This window comes from Podarcis liolepis (assembly GCF_965112155.1).
Source record: "Podarcis liolepis genome assembly, chromosome: 11".
In the NCBI taxonomy this organism is placed as follows: Eukaryota; Metazoa; Chordata; class Lepidosauria; order Squamata; family Lacertidae; genus Podarcis; species Podarcis liolepis.
In genome coordinates this window covers 3,440,777-3,466,810 of record NC_139565.1, presented here as the reverse complement: position 1 = coordinate 3,466,810, position 26,034 = coordinate 3,440,777, and the positions used below count along the sequence as shown (strand labels likewise).

The 26,034-nt window shown below is 41.9% G+C and overlaps 1 protein-coding gene across 6 annotated transcripts in view; it reads right to left on the bottom strand.

Annotated features, from left to right (window-relative positions):
• Positions 1-26,034, bottom strand: part of PCSK5 (proprotein convertase subtilisin/kexin type 5) — a 163,458-nt gene that overhangs the window by 28,141 nt on the left and 109,283 nt on the right. For all 6 annotated transcript variants that reach the window (XM_083464824.1, XM_083464828.1, XM_083464825.1 and 3 more), the window contains exons 8-10: positions 24,255-24,467; positions 15,042-15,142; positions 153-256 (exon numbers count right to left, since the gene is read on the bottom strand). In XM_083464824.1, coding sequence (XP_083320950.1) covers positions 153-256; positions 15,042-15,142; positions 24,255-24,467 — 418 coding nt within the window. The remainder of the gene's footprint in view (positions 1-152; positions 257-15,041; positions 15,143-24,254; positions 24,468-26,034) is intronic.

Here is a 26,034-nt window from a genome sequence, read left to right as displayed (position 1 = left end):
GGCAGACTTCCCAAACGTTTAACCTCATGGTCTTGTTTATCTTATTAATCAAAATAGAATAGCTCTAACTGGCAGGCAAAGCGTATGAGATTTTTCTCTTTTGGAAGGTGGAAAAAAGGGTTTGCAATGATGAATAGGAAGGGAATACTCACCCTTGTAACCAGCCCCATTGGTTTTCCAGTCATTAGCAATCAGATGCCCTGCCCGTGAAGTCCTTACAATGATATGCTGTATATCTCTCCATGTCAGTAGTCGACTAGGGAAAGACAGTGAACAGTCATTTTACAACAAAAAAATAAGAAAAGCCCAAGGAGGAGAGGGAGGGGGGGAGAGTGTCTCAAAGCAGAGAACAGAAACCTTTCTCAAAGTATTCAAGCCAATATACAGCGTTAAAAGACTGCAATAAATTTCAATCTTCATAATTTTCAGGGCAGAAAAGTTTTTACAAGCATGAAGTGGTTCATAGTTACAGGAAGAACATCTGCCTATCATCTATCTATCTATCTATCTATCTAGCTAGCTAGCTAGCTAGCTATATCATCTACCAGTGGTTCCTAAACTACTTTCCCCATCAACCACTTGCTGATGTCTTGGAGGACAACTTAATGATCTCCCCTGACCCTGACCAGAGAGCGATGCCAGTGTCACACTGCTGATGTGGAGTCTGCAGAAAATCCCATAATGGGGCATTCTGGGGACAGAGAGCAGTAGGGGCCATGCCGGCCTCAGTGGCACCACATTACAGTGTTCCAGACTGGTACGAGATTTGCCTGCACCCTGACTTTTGCTCCCACCTAAAGTGAATAGCATGGCTCCAGAGGCTTGTGGCTTCATTAAACCCTGCTGGTTTAATCTCTAGAAAAACTAACAGAAGAAAATAATTGTTTCTTTTATTTATTTAAACAATTTATAGAATGCTTAACTCTGTAGTGTCTAAATGGTAAGACTACTTATCTGTCCAAGAGCACTGAAATAATAGGCAACTTATGGTTGCTTTCAGGTCTAACTGTGGTTTCTGTTAGCAATGGAATTGTGAGCAACTACTGCTAGTCTTGCTGCCCTTTTCCTTTGCTGAGTCTGCTAATACATTTGAATTAGCAGCAATCAGTATAGTTCATGTCCAGGTTATCCTTGACTTTCATGTTAGTACATCAATGTGTCGATCACCCACAAAAACCCCCACAAGGATTGGGGGAAAAAAATCCAGTGTCTAGAAGCATCTGAGCAGTAAAAAGAATTGAAATAGTAATATGGATGAGATTAAGTTGTCAGGCAAAATAACCATCCAATTCCCACAGATAATTCAAAAGGTTTTTTTGTCCAGCTCAATTTTTAACGGAACCCATATTCTTCCTACAACAGAATTAACCTATAGCACTGGGACAAATGCAGCTGTTGGACACTTTAAAATAAAACACATAAAGATTTTCTACTATACTTCACATGCAATTCCTCAAATATTTTTTAATAATAATGGTAATATTATATGCATTCCAATCCTACAACTAAACAATAAAATGTACCATAGAAGATTCAAATAATGCTTGATTTCACAAATATGGAAATTAAACAAAATAAAAGTAGGAAATGAAAGCTCAAGTACTCATCATTGCCTGCCAAATTTCTATCTATAACTGCTTGCCTCTTTGTTGGTGTATAAATGCTCTCATGTTCCCACTAATACAAATAAAAGTGGGTTGGAAACATTCCCCAAATCATCAAACTTTCAAAAAGGTGAACTGTGAATATTCTGGGAAGACACAAAAGAAGTATAACTTTATGCGCCTGCTATTCAAACTACAGTGCTGAATTTGTAATTTTCCTAATCCATTTTAATATATTCCAGACAACATGGTCTGACAAAGAGTTTAGCTTTTTGAAACATTGCATGTGTAGATATGTTATACAAAAGCAAGCATTGCCATTCGTTATTTTCTGCTGTAGATTAAATCTGTGAGATTTTCAAAATTCAGCTTGGTCAGGAGAAATAAGTGCTTTGTGTTACTGCTGAGGAGAGTGTGCCACTTCGCTTTTAGCTCTATGCATACAATCAAGATGATAAACTTCAGATTCAGGGAACTAGAAATGAAAGTATGAGGAATCAATGCACATGCAAAAATTAATGCAAACATTAAAGCCTTTGTGTAAAACTAGGATTCCCCTAGGCAACAAAAGGACATTGATTCTACCAGTTTTTCTGCACTCATTGATGGGGGCTCCTGGCTTCTCTGCCAGGTTCAGACTGGAAACAGAATGAGGCCATGAATATGCATACTAAGTTTACGATGTTAATAATTTCCAGGGGAAATGTTGCAATAAAATACAGTGGTACCTCGGGTTAAGTACTTAATTCGTTCCGGAGGTCTGTTCTTAACCTGAAACTGTTCTTAACTTGAAGACCACTTTAGCTAATGGGCCTCCTGCTGCCGCTGCGCCGCCGGTGTGCGATTTCTGTTCTCATTCTGAAGCAAAGTTCTTAACCCAAGGTACTATTTCTGGGTTAGCGGAGTCTGTAACCTGAAGCGTCTGTAACTCGAGGTACCACTGTACATAGGAGATATCACTTATTGCTTTAAATATATAAAATTATCCTTTGTTGCTACAAACTAGCAACACAAATGCCAAAAATTAAAGCATAAGCCTCACTTTGACCAACAATGTTTATGTGTTCAAATGCAAGATTTTAATAAAATATTTTCTCTTCCCTATGTGGTATTAAACCCAATCCAAACAATAATTTGTTATATATTGAAGTTCTCACCCTGGCCACCAGGAGTATCGTGTATATAGTTTTCACTCAGGTCCACGTCAGTTACTTTAGGCGGGAAACCCTGAGTTGTTGTTGCTACAATGTTGACAGCCGGCTGCCTATAAAAGCAGGCCTGCTGAGCTGTTGGCTGTTCAGTTCTGTGACAGCTTACAAATAAAGAGCTGCTTTGGAGAAATCACTGGGTCGTCTGATATGTTCACCCACAACTTAACACTGGTTACAAGGATGGGATCGATGGACATCAGAGCACAGCCAGACGCAGCCACCCTCTGAGATGAGCTGAATCACGGAGCTGAAACACTGAGCGAAATCACGGAGCAGAACCAATTCAGAGCTGATTGTCTGGCTAGAGCACTGTGTTCCGTCCATCGCCCTCCACATCGGCATCAGAACCATGGCTTCACTTGTGCCTCTACCGCCGTTTGCCCCAGCCTCTGAATCATGGGACTCCTACCTTGCTCGGTTCGACTGCTACCTCCAAGCAAATGAGCTTACAAGAGGGTCTGTAGAGCAGAAGCGGGGCCTCTTCCTCAGCCTTTGTGGCCCTGAAGTGTTTGCAACGGCCCAAGCATTAGTTGCGCCTCTAGCTGTCCAGGCAGAGCCATGGGACACGATTCAAGAGAAGCTCCGCAACCACTACGCGCCAAAGCCATCCAAGATATCTGCCCGCCATGTGTTCTACCACCGGAACCAGGCAGAGGGGGAGTCACTTAACAACTACACCACCGCCCTCTGACAGGCTGCAATGCACTGCAACTTCCGAGACTTAGACGATGCCCTGAATCATCTGCGGGGTCTGGGACATCCGTCTGCAATGACACCTCTTCGCCAAGCCAGACCTCATGCTGCAGAAAGCCATGGCAGGAGGCTGTGGCCTCAGAAGCTGCTGAACTCTCTGCCCAGGAAATCCGCAAGGCCAGTAGCCCATATTTAAAAGACTATGTTCACTGGACAAACTGCACATGTAAAGCTGTATGGTGAATAAAGTCAATTAATATGCTTATGTGCCTTACTGAAACCAGTAAGGGTATTGCTGTATGTAATGGAACCACTATGATTGTAACTAATGCCTTATCTCGGTGGGGAGGGGTCTTATGTATTGAAGTTCTCACCCTGCCCACCAGGAGTATCATGTATATAGTTTTCACTCAGGTCCACGTCAGTTATTTTAGGCGGGAAACCCTGAGTTGTTGTTGCTACAATGTTGACAGCCGGCTGCCTATAAAAGCAGGCCTGCTGAGCTGTTGGCTGTTCAGTTCTGTGACAGCTTACAAATAAAGAGCTGCTTTGGAGAAATCACTGCATCGTCTGCTATGTCTACCCACTATTTAACATAATTTCCCTAGTGAATGCTCTTATTAAATATACCTGCAATGTGCTCAACACAAGGGGAGAAAAAACACTTATGGGAATGAGCTGGTTTGTGATCAAAGGTTTCCCCTCCCCTTTCCCTTTGACCCAAAAAATCAAGAAATGAAAAGCAAATCAACACTCTTGATTGCATAACGTAACTTCTTATTTGTATATGTGGCAATAAATCTGAACAAACATAATATGTGCAAATTCACAAACATTTTAAAATACAGTGTTCCAATTACCATAGCTGCAAAAGGGCATGGATTAAAAAACTCTGAGCAAGACCACCCTGAAACAAATCTCACTAATGCAACATAGATTGCATTTGGCAGTACAAAGCACAGAACAGAGACATATAACTTTTCCTTTTGGTGAAAGTACAAGAGAGAGTCCTATTTTTCAATAATTTCCACTGTGGTGGCCATTCTGTTTTGGTCCTTATTTAAGAACAGCCAGGCTCCTCTAGCTTCTCCAGGGTCCCCCTTGTCACTGTGTGTACCTGAGTTGTCGTTAAGTCTTGCTGTCACTAGAGGACACTGTGGTGCCTACTAATCTCCGGCATGCTCAACAGTCATGTTTTAAATTACTGTAACTAATATTAATTAACAAATATATTTTGATTAATTTCTCCAATGTTAACTACTTACTTACTGTTTAAATTACTAGATATGCAACTTAAATTTTATTAATTTAAATAACTATATTTCACCCGACATTTGAAGTAGGCATGAGCAGCATATGAACTGAGGGCCTAGCTGTGCTGAGACCGATTTTCTCAAAAAATAAAATTGGGTTCTGGCAGGTTTGCAAATTCAAGCATTTACCGTACTTTTTGCTGCTGTTGTTTTGAGAGTCTCCTGGATCACTCCTTCTCACCAGCTAGAGCTACTATGCCCATTCTTGGCCATGGAGATTCATGCATTTGTAACTTCAAGAGCTGATTATTGCAATGTGCTCCATGTGGGGCCCCCCTTGCGCCTGGTCGGGAAGCTCCAGCTTGTGCAAAATGCTGCAGCTAAACAGTTGGCGGGGACAGACAACCACCAGAATGTAACACCAGTGCTAAAAAAAATCCTACTGGCTATCCCTATGTTGTCAGAACAGGTTCAAGGTTCTTGTATTCATTTAGTTTGTAATATATGGGGCTGTTTCAAATGCAGAACTAAATCAGAGTTTCTAGCATCATAGGAATGAGCCTCGGGCTCATGTACTCCCCCTGTCTCATTTAGCACAGTCACAAGGCGGAGAATGGAGAAAGAGGCTTCTACTTTCAAATTTGGGATTACTCCCAAGTTACACCCAAACTGGGAAAACTGTGGTCAGTCGAAACTATTGTTTGTTAACAACCAGGATCATTATCCTGCATTCTGATGTAAAGGAGGACTCTAATTATTTGAAACACCTCTTGCACTGGAGCACTGGGTGTAGGGAATAAGAATCATAGACTTGGAAGCAATCCCAAGGGTCATCTAGTCCAACCCCCCGTAATGCAGGAATCTCAACTAGATCATAAATGACAGATGGCCACCCAACCTCTGCTTAACCTCCAAGGAAGGAGAGTCCACCACCTCCTGAGGGAGACCATTCCACTGTCGAACAGCTCTGACTGTCAGAAAGATTTTCTGAATGTTTAGTCGGAATCTCTTTTCTTGTCACTTGAAGCCATTGGTTCAAGACCTACCATCCAGAGCAGGAGAAAACAGATTTGCTGCCTCTTCCATGTGATAGCCCTTGAGATATTGGAAGATGGCTTTCATATCTCCTCCTGTTTAAAGTAGGCAGGTGTTTGCTTACCTCCTCTCTTCCTATCTTGGGCTGCAGGTTCCTCTTTACATCATTTATCCTGTTATCACCAGGTTGGGCATCACTTTCCTTTTGGGTGAAGACCAGAGGCAAAGGAGGTGTTGAGTAGTTCCACCTTCTCTTTGTCACCAAATAGCCATCGTCTCCACACAATGGACCTACCACTTAAAGATGACTTTCATATCTTCTCTCAGTCTCCTCTTTTCCAGGCTAAACATACCCACCTCCCTCAACCATTCCTCATACGGCTTGGTTTCCAGACCCTTGATCATCTTAGTTGTCCTCCTCTGCACATGTTCCAGCTTGTCAATATGCTTCTTAAATTGTGGTGCCCAAAATTGGACACAGTATTCCAGGTGTGGTCTGACCAAGGCAGAATAGAGTAGTACTACAGAGGTACCTTGGTGTACAACCATAATCTGTTCTGGAGGTTTGGTTGTAAACCAAAACAGGTTGTAACCCAAGGCACGCTTTCACAAGTGGGGCCTCCTCCCCCCAAAAAGGAGTTGTAATCCAAAAATAAAAATGCATTGTAATCCAAAAAAAGGGACACACACTTCCAGGTTTGACGTGGTTGTAATCCAAAATGGTTGCAAACCAAGGCACCACTGTATTGCTTCCCTTTGATCTGGACTTCTGTTGATGCAGCCTAGAATAGCATTAGCCTTTTTTTTTGCTGCTGCATCACACTGTTGTCTCATGTTAAGCTTAGGGTCTACCAAGACCCCTAGATCATTTTCACATGTACTGGCTAGCATGCCAGGTGCCCCCCATCCTATATTTGTGCATCTGGTTCTTCCTGTCTAAGTGCAGAACCTCACATTTGTCCCTACTGAAATTCATTTTGTTAGCTTGTGTCCAGTTCTCCAATCTGTTACGGACATATTGAATTCTGATTCTGCCTTCTATGGCATTAGCTACCTCTCCGAGTTTGGTGTCACCTGCAAATTTGTGAGCATCCCCTCAATTCCTTCATGCAAGTCACTTATAAAGATGTTGAACAACAGGCCCAGGACAGAGCCCTGTGGCTCCCTACTTGTCACTCCCCCCCCCCCCAAGTTGACAGGGAACTCCTTGGGTTCGGTCGGTCAACCAGCTACAAATCCACCTAACAGTTACCTCGTTCAACCCACATTTTACCAGTTTCTCCACAAGAATATCATGGGGGACTTTGATAAAAGCTTTACTGAAATCAATATACACTACATCCACAGCATTTCTCTGATCCAGAAAAAAGGAATTAATGAACTTCAGTTTGATTAAATTTGCAGGCTGAATATATGGACTCTCAGAACGTAACTCTCCACAGAAGTCATTGCTCAGCATATATGGAGCATGGGGCAAATCCAAAGTACCGAGGCTACTCCTGGCCCTGGGTTACATTTTCACAGAGCATGGTAGCTGCCTTAGAAGAAAAGGGATCTGTTAATTTCAAACACAGATGTACAGTGTTGTTTGCCAATGCTGTTTCCCTTCTATGTGTGAGTCTCAGGACTACTGGCCCTTTAACACCACCACGACTCACATGATTTTCAGAGTTGCTTCACATGTTGCTTTTTCTGACTCAGAATTATGTGGTATGTGCAGGGATAGCCCCCCCCCCCTTAAAGGTATGTAGAATAAAGTTTTTGTTCAGTTCTGGCACCTTTTTTTCTAGAAAAATAGCACTTTTTCTAGAAAGATACAAAATATATCAAAGTTGCATCCTTTCCTAGGCAAATAACTGACTCAGGGAAAAAACTCATTAATCTTAATTGATTCAGCACTCAATTAACCTCCCTAGAGATAGTTGTTAACCTCTTGTTAAGCCTCTTGAAAGCTGAAAAAAAAATGTATTAGCAAGACTAATAACCAATACCGATAGATTACTGGCCACATTTCAAAAACCAAACTATCTTTTTACCAGAAAAGAATCCCCAAATGTCTCATCAGCATTTGCTTACTGCTTTTGGATTGTGCACTCCAGAATGTTTAGCATTAATAAAAATGAGCAAGGGGTGTTGGGTGTGTGTGTGTGAAATAGGGACCCATCAGCCAAAAAACAAATGGCAAATCTTCCTCATGTGATGCTCACAAGGAGTTGCCCTCACTCTTCAGGATGTCCCCGAAGGATTTATAAAGATAGTAAATTTGAAAAAGTAGGAGTGGAATATATATATAATTAGCTCACTTCTGTTCCAAACAATGTCTGGAGAAAGTGTGCACAGTTCCCACCTTACTGGAGAACATGGCTGATTGCCTTTACATTTGCATAATGTGGCATACGTCTGCTGTGCTACTTTACATAAAATTTTCATGCTTTTTTATTAAGTATTTTAATTTTGTAATTTCATATTTTTATGTGTAAACCAGATTGTGTTTGAGTTTATCATAAAATGGAAAAATATAGACGACGAAGTCCTTCAAGTAATCTGGTCCAAAACAATATAGGGATTTAAAAGCTAAAACCAGAACTTGAAATTGAGCCCCAGACCTCATTGGTAAGTAGTGCAACTGTTTCAGTAATGGTGTCATATGGTCATTATTTGCACCAATAACCAGGGAGCTGTATTCTGTGCCAGTTGAAATTTCCAAACTCCACATGGAGCACATTGCAGTAGTCTAGTCTAGACGCACTAGTCCATGACGAACTGAGGCCAAATCACCTGTCTCTAGACAGCTAGCGTATCAATCTAAACCTGTAAAAGGTGCTCCAATTGCCTCCCCCCCCCCCCAGTTAAGGAATTGTGTCTAACACTTGCAACTGCAAAATGATGCCTTGGACCAAAAAAGGGTTCGTAAACTGAGGTCTCAGGATGTATACCCAACAGAGAATATCCTCAGATCTCAATTTTCACCTTCAAAGGATTCTTTTGCATGGTGAAATGGAGTGGGGGAGAGAATTTTTTGTTCTCGTTTGAAAGAACTGGGGGGGGGGGGAGGAATGGGTAATTTTTTTCAAAGGAAAAGAAGGGGGCAGAAGAATAAAGAGTTCTTTGCTTTCACCCTATCCTCTGAATTATTCATAGGTCCCTATTTGTGCAAACTTAATAGGCTCAGTTACTTGACCAAAGGGCTCAATTACTTGGGAATAGCAGCAACAACCAGTTCATCTTGTTTAGAGGGTCACACATTCAGACTAGAGACAGTGTATTAAATGGGCAGGTTCAAAAATGAATCCTTAGGCTGCTGGTGTCATCTGTCCTAAGGAGAGATGTTTTTGTACAAGCATGTCAGCAGCAGAATATGAAGGTACACATGATTTCAAGAGGGCTGGGATAAGCAGACTATTTCCAAATGCCACCATGAAAAAACAACAAAGCAGAATATTAAAAGTGTGGGAGCTATTCAGTCAAATCTAACAATGAATGTTTTTTGCTAGTTAGCATGTGAAGCGGTTAAGACCATAGAGTTCTATTGCTAATAGGCTGACTCAGACCACAGAAACATAAATGGTAGAAAAGGCTCTATGTGATAATATTCCCCCTCCTCTTCCGGGAGGAAAGAAGCAGCAAAGAAGTATTTCCCGTTCCTTCCTCCCCCCACACTCTCTCTCCAGCCAGCCAAGAAGGAGGGTGTGCCCCCAATTGCTCTAGCATCAGGCACATGCCTGAAGCTGTTTTTGCGGCAAACACAAATATTTTACCTTCAGTTACTTTGAATGCAGTTACTGCTAAATACAAATACTCAACTGTGAGTAAACGATATGTTTTAAACTTACATTTCAGTCTGCAGCATGTTTCTTTGATAAATGGGGTAATAAAGGGGAGATCAGCCTAACAGCTAATTCTTATGCTTCTAATTAAACTGCCTAAGATGGGATTTAAACTCTGCTCGGCTCCACACTTTTAACCACAAGTGGTAAGTGGATCCTTTTGTCTGTGAGTCTGTAGGGGAATAAAATATAGTTAATTATATCCCCTCACCTACCTAAAATGAAGTGTGAAGCATTTGGCAGAAGATGTAGAATGCAAGGGGAGCTGAGCAGACTGAGTACAATTGCTTTTGCATCAGTGCCCATAAGAAACACCCAGTTCCAAAAAGTAGACTCAGAAGCAAGTCCTATTGTATTCAATGGAGCTTACTCCATTGAAAATGTTATGTACTGAAGTTCTCACCCTGGGCCAGCAGGGGGATACTGTACATAGTTATGCAAATAAGGGATCGAAAGTGACGTTCAGTGATTTGATAGTTTTAGAAAATTGTTACAGTTACATGGTACTGGAGCTCTATATAAGCAGGCTGACTGAATCCCTCAATTCAGTTCTGTTCTGGCCTCTGAATAAACAAGAGCTGTTTGAAGAATCGCTGTGTCGTCTGATATGTTCACCTACAACTTAACAAAAAATATAGATGAATCAAGAACAACATTTTTGAATGGAATGCTCATTGTCTGCTTCCAGCAGCAGATGGCATGGCGGGGCACTGTTGCACAGCTGACCTCTAGTTGGTTGCTGCTGCTTACAAAAAAGTAGAGGCATGAGGTAGTGGCAAGGCTGGCGCATTATACCTGTGGAGTCAGTCTGGCATTCCTCCACCTCTACCTCCGGTTAAGCAGCAGCTATTTGAGCAACAAGGGGTCAGGTGAGTGGAGGTGCCCCACCATGCTTTCTACTCTGTTATTCCTGCTCAAAATAAAAGAAAGTATACTGGGCTGTTACCTCGTGGTTTGCAGCGAAGCAGGTGGAATAAAATCAACAAGAGGGTTTCTTCTAAAGTATGTTATACTGAAGTAACAGAACAATCCCATACCTGCCTGTTTAGAAGTGAGTTTAATGAGACTTGTTCCGAGGGGAGTTTGTATAGGATTACTGCCTTAGACATCAATCCAATGCACATTAACCTGGCAGTAAGCTCAGTGAACACAGTGGGAGTTCTTCTGAGTAAACATGCATCTGATAGTGAGGTAAGAGACTTTCCAAGTATTATATAACAATAGAATTTTACATTTTTGCCAAAGCTAATTTTATTCACATCTTTGAACCCTTCTATGTTGCAACCCCTCTGTTGTCCAATTAATTAATTTGCCAGTAGACCACTAAGAAAAAAAGAAATTAAAAAAACACTTGTATTCCAAGACATTTCCCTCCTCTACAGTTTCCACAAAACTCCACCCCAAAAGGTCATAAGCAGAACATAACACAGCTGCCTGGCTGTTCCACAAATTACCCATCACTCACCCAAACAACTTCCAGTATTTTGTGCAGCTTAAGATAAATCCAAATCCACTGATTCATCCAAAATTCACATTCTAATTTAAAGAACATGAAGAATATAATTTACAGCTGAGAGAGCAACAAATTCTTCATACTCTATGGAGAATTAATACATCTGTGTGCCTTCCAATTTCTTAAGACTTCAAAGAACCTTGTCCTTAAGCCATAGTTCATTGATAGTACAGATAAGCAACAATTTCCCACATTTTTCCATTATCCCCAGACATTATACTTCAGCATGTATACTAGGAGTGGGAAGCCAAATATGCCCCCCTCCAGGCTGCTCCCCACTCCATGACCCTGCTGACTTTCCACCCTCTTGTTTTTGCCTGGCTGGAATGTGCCATTGAGCTCTGGTGTTTTTGGGTTGTCTTCATGGAGGAGAAAGGCAGCATCTGCACTTGTTGCTGTGCCCACTTCCGCTTCTGCCTCCACCCACCACTGCTATCTGGCCTCTGGAAGGCTGCATAGAAGGGGATGTGGCCCTCAGGGTGGAAAAGGTTCACCACCCTTTATATATACCATAACATTCTGTCTGAGAAAATCAGTCACATTGGATTAGGTATGGTGACAACATTTGAACTACATCAGGGCTGTACAATAGAGTAACAGAATTGGATGCAAAAATTGTTCCAATGTAATGTTCTAATTTACTGGGCTATGTAACACCCTGTTCTTCTTTGGTTTGCATGTGAGTTGTTTGTTCATGTTTGGTGATGCACACACCTGCTGCTAATTATGTAAGTCCTGGTTGTATATTCAGGTATCAGCATTGCATCTTATCAGATATGAAGGCTGAGGAAGGGATAAATATTGGTGTGTGCCTTGTTTTTGCCCTGAAGTTGCCAAAACCAAGTAGTTTCCCCACTGGCTATCTTAGCTCTGTTTTGTACATATTCTTGAATACAATTTAAAGGGGGGAAAGTGAAAAGTGCCACTCAATTTGATCTTTGGTGTTTGCTCCAAATGAGCATGTCCAAAATGAATGAAGGTACACAAAGCATCAGCCACGGCCTTCAGCACCAACCTCTCCCTCCTCTTGCCTCCCCAAGGCCCACTTATCTGGGGCTGGAGAAGGGGAAGGAGCAGAGGTAGCAGCAAGCACTCCAGTTCCACAGCAAAGCATTACGTCCCACTGAGGAAGGGACTGGAACTACAAGCCCCACCAGTTTCCACTGACAAAGAGGGAAGGACCCTCCTGTGTGGAGCTGGAGCATCTGCTTCATAGCCTCTCCTTTCTCCTGTTCCAGATGAGCACTTGCGAGGGCAAGGGAAGAACTCAGTGGGTACTCAGGGTGTGGATCTATTGGGAGATATTCACAGTCTGCTTACAAAACGCTATAAACAGGCCATGCTTGACCTATACCTACTTAGAAGAAGTCAAACAAGGAAACATACTTTGATTTCTTGAGAAATTCCCTGCAGATAATACTTAAATAGCCCTGGTGTGAATTTTCAAAACATTTATGGAGCATTTGGCTGCCTCTACTCCTATTTATTTTCTCAAATAATAGTCGAAAATATATGAGATCATGTTTAACATTAGTTGCAACACTGCTGGGATTCATCCATCAGTATTATGAATTATACTGGATTATATCCATCAGTATTATGAATTCCCATCCGGAATGTTTACATGACGAAGCTCAGTTATTACTAAATCGAGTTCTAGAAATATAATGCAAGTTATAGTTACTGACAGTGGGAAAGCTCTTAGTGTATATAAAAATTCCCATATCAAAGTGTGATCAAACAACGGTTGTAAAAAAAAAAAAGTTGTAAGGCTTTTCGGGGGGGGGGGAGCTTTCTACTGATGAATTTTTCCTTTGGTTGTTTGCTGAATAGTAGTCTAGACAGTGAACTCTCTCCCACATTAGGAAGAAAACATTCAAAGAATTGAATCCAGACTGGATTGTGTGGAAAGACCTTGATTCATCCCTCAGCGCTACAGCTTTTGTCATCAGTTAATATGAAAAAACACACTCTTAAACTTAAAAAACAAAATCATATTACACCACTGCCAGGACTCAGCCAGACTTTGCAGATCTTTAGGACATGTACTTGGACCTAGAATCTGGGGTGACTATCAGGAACAAAGACATGTGGATGAGGTCTATATATCAGCTTCCTAACAAGAGACTTTCAGGCTGTGGTATTCAACAAAGTTTTATTCACAGTAGTGTCAATGAAATTAATGAACCTGTCATGTTCATTTATCTCAGTGGGTCTACTCTGAGTAAAACTTTATTGAATACCACCCAGTCAACCAAATATTTTTGTGGTGGAAAAACAGCATGATGCCAGACAAAGTATTGTGTGAAATACAACTGGCATTTTTCTGGATTTATAACAAGTGGGTAATTATTGTAAACGGGTGAAAATAGGCCGTATTTCATCTGGGTTAAAGACTCAGTTTGGCACTCCCCACCACACAGACACACAGAAAGAGGCTGGAAGCCTCAATGGTGCCCCCTGGAGGCTTCATCCGGGACAAAAAACCTCCCATAGCTACGGTTCAGGTGTAAGCATCTAAATAATCCCAGAACAAGGTTTAATTTTGATCAAGTTCAGGCTATATTTCCAAGTTAGATAAATATGATTTATTATTTACAGGTTCTGCCTTGTTGACAGAAGAGATGCAGTTTTCTTCATCTAAGGCAGGTATCTTCCACATTTAACCCCAACACAAATATGCATTTGGGGACCCATTTTGTAATCTTTTAATCATTAGTAATTTCTGTGTTAATTGTGCACAGGGCTGAGCCTATGGACTTATTCTGTCTTCCTGTGTTTACATTTATTACGCTTCTCCTAGGCTCAGCCCTGTGCACAAGTAAGACAGATATTGCTAGCATTCCTTACCTCAGTACAGTGGTACCTTGAGTTAAGAACTTAATTCGTTCTGGAAGGCCGTTCTTAACCTGAAACTGTTCTTAACCCGAGGTACCACTTTAGCTAATGGGGATTCCTGCTGCCGCCGCTGTACGATTTCTGTTCTCAACCTGAAGCAAAGTTCTTAACCCCAGATAATATTTCTGGGTTAGCAGAGTCTGTAACCTGAAGCGTCTGTAACCCGAGGTACCACTGTAATATCCTCCTATATCGACCCCACAGCCTTTCCTTTAGCACTTAGGAATTGAGGTTGCCACTCACCTGGTTATCCTGTCAGCATTTTGGACCTCTGTTTTGGCAGAGGGAGGGAGCTAACCTCTTTGTTGCCTATTCATGCCTTACTGTGCTCCTGAGGTAAGTACCAAATGTTATGGGGCTTTCCCTACAGCTGTTTCCTCCTCCTCTTCTCCCTTTCTCAGCCTCAACCCTACAGCCCCATCTCAACGTTTGTTTTCCACAGTATGCTGGGAGAAGAGGCCTGCCCTTCAACCTGGTCTTGGCTAAGTACAATTGGTTATAAGTGATATGTTGCAGCCATAGTAGTAGAGACATTGAATGGTATCTAAGTCATTCCCAGAATAGACTCAATGGACGTCACACCTAATCTGTCCAATTGATTTCAGTGAGACTACTCTACTTAAGTCTGGATACAAACCAATATTCTCAGAAACTAGGTATAATTCTCATTCATGCACACAAATATGGTCCTACATCTGGCTTTATTTTGTAAGAAACCGAAGATAGTAACTATAAAAGCTGATTGTATGTGCCACTTGCATATTTTTAGTTCACAAGCCAGAAACACTGATCTATGATAAACCACTAAGCAGTGGCTAAATATAAACTAACTTTAAGCAAGTGAGAATCTACTAGAATATAACTACAGTCCAAGTCCATCTTGATGTGGAGGCATATGCCCACATGTCTTAATTTTTCTCCAAATATCTCGATGTAAACGCAGCAAAAAAGCCAAAAATGTGCAAAGGCTAATGTCTTAATGACTGTTCATATCACTCAAATCTTACTTTGCTTCCAGAGCCAATGCAATGATTCCTGCAGCCATAGGTGCCGATGCTGATGTTCCCGTGTGGCTGTCTGTGCAACGCTGCCTCAAGTCTGTGGTGATCTGGGGAAAAGGAGAGTATGTAATTGATGGCATGGTTTATTCATTTATTTTTTTATTCCTTAGTTTTATATACTGCCCTTCGTCAAAAGATCTCAGGGCGGTTCACAAGATTGTAGGAATCAAAAACATGTTTCAGTTTCAAAAGTTTCAAAAACACGTTTCAAATGACTTATGAGCATGTGAAATATATTTAATTACTGATTGGGAAGAATTTTGTTTAATTTTTTTTAAAAAACAGTCTTTGGTTTGAATTCTTTAAAGCAAGAGGATAAACTAGCTGTCTTGAAATTTCAAGCAACAGGTGAAATTGAAAGTCATTAAAATAATGGGTTTTATTACTGAGTTCTATCAGTTCATTAATTTTCAATATTCTATGCTAACATTGCATGAAAAATTAAACTCCACCCTGCTTAAGTTTTGTATTTGTCAAAAAATGAAGTGAAGATCATTATTACCTGCACCATCAGTTGCTACAGAAAAGAAAGTTACCAAAACATAGGGTGTGGGGAGTAAAGCAGTCCACACTAGGTGTGGATATAAGCTGCTTGGAGAAAGGTTGGGTACTGTGCCTTGGCTACTCAAGTGGACATAATGATCCTCAGGAATATAATAGCCTGAGGGAACAATGTACAAAGCTGCTAAAACAATAATGTGGAATGCCGATTGAAAAGATAAATGCAATTGCCAGTAGAAAAGTTAACAGGGAGCCAAGAAGGTGACATACAATAGGAACTGAATTATGTATGTGCTAAAAAAAGCTTGGAAGTCAGAATAACAATATGCAGGGAAGAAAATTATGTGAAAATAAAATTCTTACTTTCTCAACAGTTGTCAGGAATAAAACAAATACCCCACGCCAAGTCTAATACTACTGCATTCAGGTGCACTCAAGAAATAATGGCAATACAGTGGTACCTCGGGTTACATATGCTTCAGATTACATACGCTTCAGGTTACAGACTCCGCTAACCCAGAAATAGTACCTCGGGTTAAGAACTTTGCTTCAGGATGAGAACAGAAATTGTGCCCCGGCGGCGCGGCAGCAGCAGGAGGCCCCATTAGCTAAAGTGGTACCTCAGGTTAAGAACAGTTTCAGATTAAGAACGAACCTTCGGAACGAATTAACCCGAGGTACCACTGTATAAGAACACTACTTCTATCTATATATCATGGGCTTGACATATCCCTGAGTTCTAAAACTTTGTCGCAGCTATCCTTCATAAATAATGGCATACTAGTTTGACTCTAATCAGGACCATAGCAAGAAATATTATTGTTGTTGCTGTTATTATTATTTGATTAAATAGACACCCCATAAAAGAAAATATTATTAGTTGTTTACAAACTTACTTTTTTTAAAAAAAAAAACTTGATTCATCATATACTAACAAAAACAATCCCATGAATCATATCAACAGCAGCAACAGTGAAACAATCAGAAGTATATGGACCATACAACCTGCAACAATCTACTTAACCTGGTGTTGGAAAGTTGTTAAAAGTTTGTGCCAGGCAGGCTTAGCTGAGAGAGCATTCCATAGCTGGGAGGCCACAACTGAAAAAGTCCCCTTCCATGACACCACCCTCTGGTAGCTGTTGTAGTGGTGGGAGATAAGGGTAAAGATAAGGGGTCGGGTGGCGCTGTGAGTTTAACCACAGAGCCGAGGACTTGCCGATCAGAAGGTTGGCGGTTCGAATCCCCACGACGGGGTGAGCTCCCGTTGCTCGGTCCCTGTTCCTGCCAACCTAGCAGTTCGAAAGCACGTCAAAGTGCAAGTAGATAAATAGGTACCGCCCCGGCGGGAAGGTAAACAGTGTTTCTGTGTGCTGCTCTGGTTCGCCAGAAGTGGCTTAGTCTTGCTGGCCACATGACCCGGAAGCTGTATGCCGGCTCCCTCAGCCAATAAAGCGAGATGAGCGCCACAACCCCAGAGTCGGCCACGACTGGACCTAATGGTCAGGGGTCCCTTTCCCTTTACCTTACTAGCCCAAGATGTGGTTCTGCGTTAAGAAGAATTCATATGGTGACTCTCCTACTAGCAATAACACTTTAAGAAGTATTGCTGCATCATCCAGATGCCACCCATCCTCATGGTGCTGCCTGAAACAGGTTGCTTTTTCTTACTCCATGGCAGGCTCAACCCTGAGGGGAGTCATTGTAAGTCAATGCAAAACAACAAAACCTTAATAGAAGTACTCATATTTGTCTGCTGATTACGTTTCCTTCTATTCAAATTATAAAGGCTGAAAATAAATGTTAGGTGTTTGACAGTTATCAGTCATGCCTTTGAATTCACTATTCAGAGAGACTGGAAAGCAGTGCTGCTTAATTCTTGCAGTAAACATCTAGAGAACAGAATCACATGCACTTGTGGTGTTGTTTAAGCCCTCAAACAAGGAACACCTAAGAAACAGAAGCCATTCAAAAAAGAGAAACACACTGTTGCCTTTCAGCGCTTATAGCACATGAAAACTCTGTTGGGTCAGTTTCAGAAATTAGCAGAGAAAGGGAGAGCAGGCCTAGCCTCATGACCAAAGAGAGAAACATGCAACTGGTTTGGGATGTTCAGCTCTAGCAGTTTTCTTCATCCCATGCTAGATGCCAACCTCTTACTTTAACTTCTGTAAAAAAACAGGCTTTCATGCAGGATCAGTGTGAATGGGAGCTGTGCAAGCTGTTTTTGCTTGGTTAGACTCTTCCAAGGTTTTCCTCAGTTCCTCAATTCCCAGGACAGGTGTTGGCTGTTTTTGGATTGCAGCCGTGAGATGGAAAAGCCTGTTTTGTGAGCAGCTTCCATGTCCTGGATCCAAGCTGATTTCCTCCCCAGTTGTTTGTTTTAGTAGATTTCATACATGATCTACAGTAGAACTAAAACTGTGGGCAACAATCCTACATACAATCAATCACAATTTTGAGTTTCAGCTAATTAAAGAGCCATTTCCTTGGCAAGTATGCTGAAGAAAACTCATTGAGATGTCCCATTTTAGGTCAACAGCAGTTAAGATATTTAGATGAAAGTCTTAAGGCTTAACACGATTCCCCCCCCCCCCCCGGTTGAATGGTTGCTGCTAAGATTGCCTTGTCAGGGACAGCTTGTATCCATCTTCAAAAACGAAGAGTGGGACCACCAAGAAGCAAGCAACCTTCAAGAAGAAAAATGATGTTTGAGATTCCAGGACCACTGAAGAACAACCTCATTAATCACAATGTAGAAATGTGAAGTTTGGCAGGGGTATAAATTTGACATAAAAAGAGGATGAGTGTGTGAAAGATGCCAGTCCATTCAAGAGGGCAGGGACTGCACTAATTCTCCATCTTTTAACCACAGCTGATTAAACCCGCCTGCTCCGTATGCTATCCCAACTGCTATCTCATGTTTGAGCTTGGCAATTATTTTAATGTGCCAGGTAAAACGACTTCAACTGAACTCAAATAACCATTTCATACGACTGGCACTATATAAATTTACATGACCAAAACAGCATAGTTTCACAGATTTCAGAACAAGTGTAACCTTTCTAATAAACGTGGAAAAAGAAGCCTGACATGCCATTCCTATTGCAACATTCCTGCAATACTACAATGGTTGTGTGGTTAATGATTTTAGAACCTCTAAATAGTATTATTTGTTTGCTTTGTGAGCAGAACTGGGATTTTGCCCTTCTAAAGGAGGCCTGGCTGTGGCTTACACGCCACAGCTGACAGCCCATCCATCCCCAGGGCCATCTGTTAGCTGGGGCCGGCTGCCTTTCAAAGGGCTTTGCAGGCATGGATAACACTGGCAATCAGCAAGCACAATCTATGCCTTCACATATCTTTGTTCCCAAGGAGCGGGACTGGGATGGGGTGCCATCAATAATAATAATAATAATGATAATAATAATTTATTATTTATACCCTGCCCATCTGGCTGGGCTTCCCCAGCCACTCTGGGTGGCTTCCAAAAGAATATTAAAATACTATGATACATCAAACATTAAAGGCTTCTCTAAACAGGGCTGCCTTCAGATGTCTTCTAAAAGTCTGGTAGTTGTTGTTCTCTTTGAAATCTGGTGGGAGGGCGTTCCACAGGGAGGGCGCCACTACCAAGAAGGCCCTCTGCCTGGTTCCCTGTAACTTGGCTTCTCGTAGTGAGGGAACCGCCAGAAGGCCCTCGGTGCTGGACCTCAGTGTCCAGGCAGAACGATGGGGGTGGAGACGCTCCTTCAGGTATACTGGACCGATGCCGTTTAGGGCTTTAAAGGTCAGCACCATCAAGAATTGATACATGACTTCAAATATGTCTAGCCACCCCATTCTAGCCTTGCTGCCAGGCAAGGGATGTTACATCCAATTTAGGATGTATGAATCTCTAAGGGGTTCTGGAGAGGAAGATTGCTGTAGTCTATCCGGCAGTATGATCCTCAGCTAATTCTGTTGCCCCCCCCCCCAGCTTTTGATGTTCAGTTGCACTCTTTAAGGGCCTCATTATGAATTTTCAGGATGAGGAGTTTTGTGCTTACCTACACCTATCTAGATGACTAAGTTGCAACACGTTTCTTCAAGTGACTTGCTCTGATATTAGGGAGAAACTGCATTTCTATGCAGCTATTATGAAGGCATGCTATTGGGAAAGGTCAATTATTCAGGTCAAACATAGTTCCCTTGCTGATCACATTATCACTCTTTTGATCTTAAACCTATTACAATAGATTTCATGTTTCTTTCTTGAGCCTGTAATGTTTGTAACATTATTAACCTGTTAAAGGTTTCGAGTTGGTTGTTCCTCAAAGTGAAAATACAACCCTAATGGAATCTTGAAGGAATCATTTCTTTCCTATTGTGGCACTTTATGATAGAAGGGCAAACAACATGCTAAACTGATTTTTTTGTTTTGTTAACGGAATCTGAATACGCAATACAGTGGTACCTCGGGTTACAGACCCTTCAGGTTACAGACTCCACTAACCCAGAAATAGTGCTTCAGGTTAAGAACTTTGCTTCAGGATGAGAACAGAAATCGTGCTCCGGCGGTGCGGCGGCAGCAGGAGGCCCCATTAGCTAAAGTGGTGCTTCAGGTTAAGAACATTTTCAGGTTAAGTACGGACCTCTGGAACAAATTAAGTACTTAACCAGAGGTACCACTGTACTTAGTTGAATACCAACAACAGCAACAAGCTTTACACTAGATCAGTACAAGCTGAATAAACCAAGGATTTAGAAACTTTTTGTCAAATCACCTCTTGAACCACCCAAAGAGAATCCGGTCTCTCTTGTAATTCCACCTACCACACAGGAAATGGAAAACCACTGATTACATTTTATAATACATCCTACCTATCCGGATACATCCTATTATGCCTTACAATTAGGCCTTACAATCTATGTTATTAGTGAATACACGATTCAAAATTTTAGTTTCATAGAACAGGCCAGCACAAATTCCACTCCACCAAAGTTTCCTTGGTGCAGGGCTTTCCACTGTGTAAAACTCTGAAATTTGGACCAGCTTATGTGTAAATGCACATCACTTGATTTCTTATGCATGTATTACTCAGTACTTGAAGACTCTTAGCTGAAGTTTAAAAGTTTTGTTTTTGAGGTGATGTGAGATGCACTGAACTGCAGCACTTGGCCTGTGAAAGACTCATCTCCTCATGTGAGAACTTGCTGTTGCAGGAATCATCCCATCAAGTGAGCATCCTTGTGTGAACCAACTCTAATGTGAATGTGGGAAATCTATACATATACCTCACTAATACGTACAGTAAGTATAATTGGTATATTTAAACATGTATTATCAGGCTCATGTATGGGAAGCATTTAGCTTATGAAATGTTGAGCTGGATTGTTAGAAAGATATAAAAGAAACACAAAGAGACAAAAAAAATTTAAGGCAACTCCTAGGACAGGAGTTGTGTAACTACTGCTGAATGTTGTCAATTTATTTCTTCGTTTTTACTGAAATATTCCAATAATTCCACACACAAGTCCCCTCCCCACAAATATTTCCTTTTGTACACTGATTATGCAATTTCCACCATGTTTTAATGTTGTTTTCATTCCAATTCCAATATGTCTGTATGTATATATCTGTATAGTCAGATATATTAAACATAATTCATTAATTCTAACATTCAGTCTTTCTGATGAGAAGTTTTCCCCATGACATTGTCTTAACCCAAGTGTCACCCTGTCAAAATGCATTCAGTTCCATCCTGAGATATGGACTCAGCATGTAGTAGCAATAATAATTTTGTAAATAAAATAAAAACACAAAACTGAGGGTAGCAAAGAAGATACTGTTATGAGTTTGTGGTGGCTAGGCTGTATACCTGAGCCCTGCTTCTCATTACTGGATCCAGCATGGATTCAATTACTGGAATAGCCAGGCAGCCTAGTAATGGCCCACTATATATGTGTCATTAAGGTAACACAGGAAGTGGTTCTGTGTCAGAGGATAAATGGGCAGCTCCCCCCCCGGCTGTCTGTTAGTTAGAACAGTGTTTCCCAACCTTTTTTGGGCAAAGGCACACTTGTTTCATGAAAAAAATCTCGAGGCACACCACCATTACAGCCCCGTGACGTCAGCGCGCAGCGTCATGCCGGGAGGGACATGAATTGCTAGCAAATTACATAATCACCTCCTTGAGGGCTGGCTCATCTTCTCCGAAGGCAGAACCCCATTAATTAACAGCACAGACTCACACCATAGCCAAGACGAGGGGGGAAAACCTCAGTCATGCACAGTCATACACATGTGGGGGCTAAATGAGGACGAAGACCGGGCAGAGAGCAGGGTTCAAATCACCCCACCTGGCCAGGACAATCCCTGGGTGCTCCCTTGGGCCACTCGCCTGACCCACCTCGCAGGGCTGTTGTTGCGAGGATAACACGGGGAGAACCACGCGCGCCCCCGGGAGCTCCTTGGAGGAGAAAGCGGGCGATGAATGCAATGCACGAAATATATGAGAGGCGACCAGGTTTTGCAGGTGAGGGGCCCCCGCCAGCCTCCGCTTCAACACCCGGCGCAACGACGCCGAAGTTTCCCCCCGGGCTCGGCTCAGGGAGCAGCGCTGCTCCCCCCGGCTCCCCTTCGCCCTCCCGGCTCTCTCTGCCGCCCACTGGGGACCCCCCTCACCTGCCAAGTCCGGAGCGCCGGTGGAAGTTGCATGCATGCATGCAGGGCGCCGCGTTGCCATTGAATTGCACTGCACTCCATGCAACGCCTGCACGCATGCATTGCCTTGCACGCCCGCCAAGGGGTCTCCCCGCGGTCTGATGCGTCCCCTCCGGCGCGGATGCAGCATTGCAAAAATAAAAAAAACCCCGACGCAGCCCTACCTGGGGGGGCAGCCTCCGCCTCCGCGGGGATCCCCGGGCTCCATCCTGCCGCCCGATCTCCGCAGGGGCGCAGGCAGGCTGCGCGGGGTCTGTGCGGAAGAGCCCCTGCCCGCCCGGCCGCTGCGCTCATTCCATGGCCAGGAGAAGAGCGCTTCAAACAAAACGCCCGGCCCGACAGGCCACGCTGGGAAACGTAGTTTGCGCACCCCGCGTGGGCGCGGAGCCCAAGGGCGAGGGGACTACGGATCCCGGCAGCCCCCGCGCCAGGGACGGAGGGGGAGAGGCCGGGTGCAGGGATGGAGGGACGGGTGGGCGAGCGAGTGAGTGAGTGGCAGCCGCCAAGCCTTGGCCGAGAGCCAGGAAGGGCCTCCCCGGAGGAGGAGGAGGAGGGAGGCGCAGAGCGGGAGGGAGGGAGGGAACCCCAGGGGTCATCTAGTGACGGCGCCCCAATCGAAAATTTGACTTTAAAAAGAAAAAAAAAATCTTTCGAATTTTTTAATTTTTCCCGCGGCACACCAGGCAACATCTCGCGGCACACTAGTGTGCCGCGGAACAGTGGTTGGGAAACACTGAGTTAGAAAGACAAAAGGCCAAAGCTGAGAACTGAGTTATGTTAGCTAAGAAGACAGAAACAAAAGCTGCAGGCTGGATTTCCACTTTGAGCCCCTCCATCGTAGGACCAACTTGCACATATGTGTAAATAAACCATATATCACAAAGACACCAGAGTCTTTCCTGCGCCTCATTCTGAAGGAAACATGAATCTCACACCACTGGGAGGTTAGGATGGGGTACAACAATATATTACAACAGCTATTATGGAAGCACTTGCTATGAGAAAGCCTGACTATGCATTGCACCCCGCATGGGACTCTCAGCACTTTTAGCTGTACTATTTATTATTAAATAATTTTAAATGCACAAATTACTCTAAGTATGGTGTGTTAGAGATTCACATGGTATGTATCAGAAAGCCTCGCCTACTAACTTACCTATTCTCAGGAAGCAATGTGCTCTAAATTAAATCATGTTTCCAAAGAAACAGGAAGTGGAAAACATCAGTATTGCACAAGAGGAGGAAGATATAAAAGATCTTACCATGAACCAAAGGACCCACAACAAGATGATGAGAAATTTCATCAGAGGAATATGATTTACTGGGGAACTGAATAATCTGTTTTCCTATTATTATTATTATTATTAATCAATGAGACGAAGGAAGTAAGCCACACACAGATACATTAAAAAAGTAGATATGAATAGAAATATTACTGGAATGATGAATTACCTCAGAATTTGTCTTTAAATTAATCATTTGAAAACAGCAAAATTTCCAGGAGAGATGGTTAATATCCCAGATTACTAGAAGAAATGATAGACAATATTTTGAAAAACAGCTGATCTTAACTCCTTATTAGTAAGTAGCAAGAGACTGAAAAGGAGAAAATGTTGGGACAAATTTTTAAGGATGATGGAAAAATAGTAAAAGAACTGAACAGGATTTTTTCCTTCAATAGGATGATGATCAGGAGTTTTTGTTTCGTTTTGTTTATTTGACTTTTGTGCAAACCAGTTTTTGCTTGTTTGTGCAAACCAATTTTTGCTTGCACAAAGTGGTTGAGAAATATAAGTACGGATTTTCTACTCCTTTGAATGTGCCTGGTGTTCTGAGCAAAATTTTCTAGCTCAAAAAATATATTCATCTGCATAAAGCCTTAGTTGATATACTTTCCTTTCCCACAAGATGAGTTAAAGACATGCTTTGATAGTGTTGAAAATATTACATACTATTTTCCTGTCATAGGATTCTCCGCTGCTGTAAGTTGTGGCAAGTGTAGATGCGCATTCTTCCAGATACCAAGGTTTCCGTCCACTTTCAGCTGTGCTGCTGATGGAGATCGTGTAGATGCTATTGGTGTAGCCATCACAGGAACAATGGTCCTTACTCCTTCCACCATTTCCAGAAGCCCAAACATAAATGGAACCCAAGCTGTTTCGGCCCTATTTGAAATAAGTAGGGAAAGGGTAGTTAATGCAATTTAGTAAGCATGTAAGTATACCTTATTTGTTCTCTTTTTTTGGGGGGGGTGCTATTTACAGCACAATCCCATACCTTTCTCCCCATAAACAAGTCCCACTGAGTTAAATGAGTTCCTCCCACATATGTGGGGTCAGGATAGAATATTCCCTGAAACCAATATATAGCTTGATTACCACTGCAGCCCACTCTCTTTCCACCAGAATAACTGGCTGAGGTGAGCTGAGCAAATGGTGGGAAACTGCCTACTTTTAAGTACCTGAACTGGCCCAGACACAATGGAACAAATATTTCTGGTTTAAAATCTAATTTACATCTTAATTGCCATTGATCATTCATATAGGATTTGCAGTGTACCTTTTATTATCTCTGAGAGCATAAAATTCCAAGATATCTGTGCATCTTTACTTGCTGGATTTCTTGTCCTCTTATTTTCCATTTCTCAAATTTCCAAGAATTAGAGAAGGCCAGAATTTTTGTCTTCTCATAATTTATTGAGAGTTTATTGGTTTCACAATAGGAAACCAGGGAGAATAGAAGACATTTCCGAGCTATTGTCGTCAGTGATAATAAGGCCATATCATTTGCATACAGTAACAGTGGGACCGGGATTTGATTGATTTTGGGGGCATGTGATTCTATTTTTTGAACGTGCTCTGGAAGATCTGATAAAAATAAATTAAAAAGAAAGGGGGCAAGAATACACCCTTGTTTTACATCTTTCGTATTAGGAATGTTGGAATTGAGGTGACCTTTGGCATTGTGTTTGATCTGGCAGATGTTAAAGGGATATAAATTCTGTATTAAGATCAGCAAGTGTTGATTGCTTCCTAACTCTACAAGCTTCTTCCACAATATCACATGATCAACTGATTCAAAGGCACCATGAAAATCTGTGACAACTGAATAAATCTTAGACTTGTTTTGAAGTCTATATTTTTCAACCAAATGTTTAAGTATGAGACAATGGTCTAAGATAGAGCAGCCTTTGGAAAAACCTATTTGTTCTTTTCCCTGGTAAGTTTAGATTTTTCATCCAGGTAAGTAATTTAAGTAAATGGCACTATTTAGCAGGAAGAAACTCCTATGAAAACCCTTGTTATTACATATTTTTCATGGCTGTTTATTTGTATATATCTTAAAATTTTATATATGGATGTTTTATGATGGCTTATATTTGCAATACCTAATAAAGGTTTAGTGAAGGAAGGAAGTATTTTGATATGCTTTGGCTACTTTGACTGTATACAATTTCTTCCATTTAAGTCCCATGGAAACCAATGGAATAAGCTAGTTTCAACTAACTTTAGCTGGACTGAGGTTTCTGTGTATGAGGTACAGTACACAATTAAGCATTGCAATTCAATTAGCACTATAGAAAACACATACTATTCCTAATTCATCATTCAAATCTGAGCATTTGTATCTGCCATGTGAATGTGGAATTATTTTAATTCACAGCTCTCTGCTATGATCTGTTTTTCAACTCACTGATCTCTTTCAAGGAACAATTAAAAATCTTTGCTATTT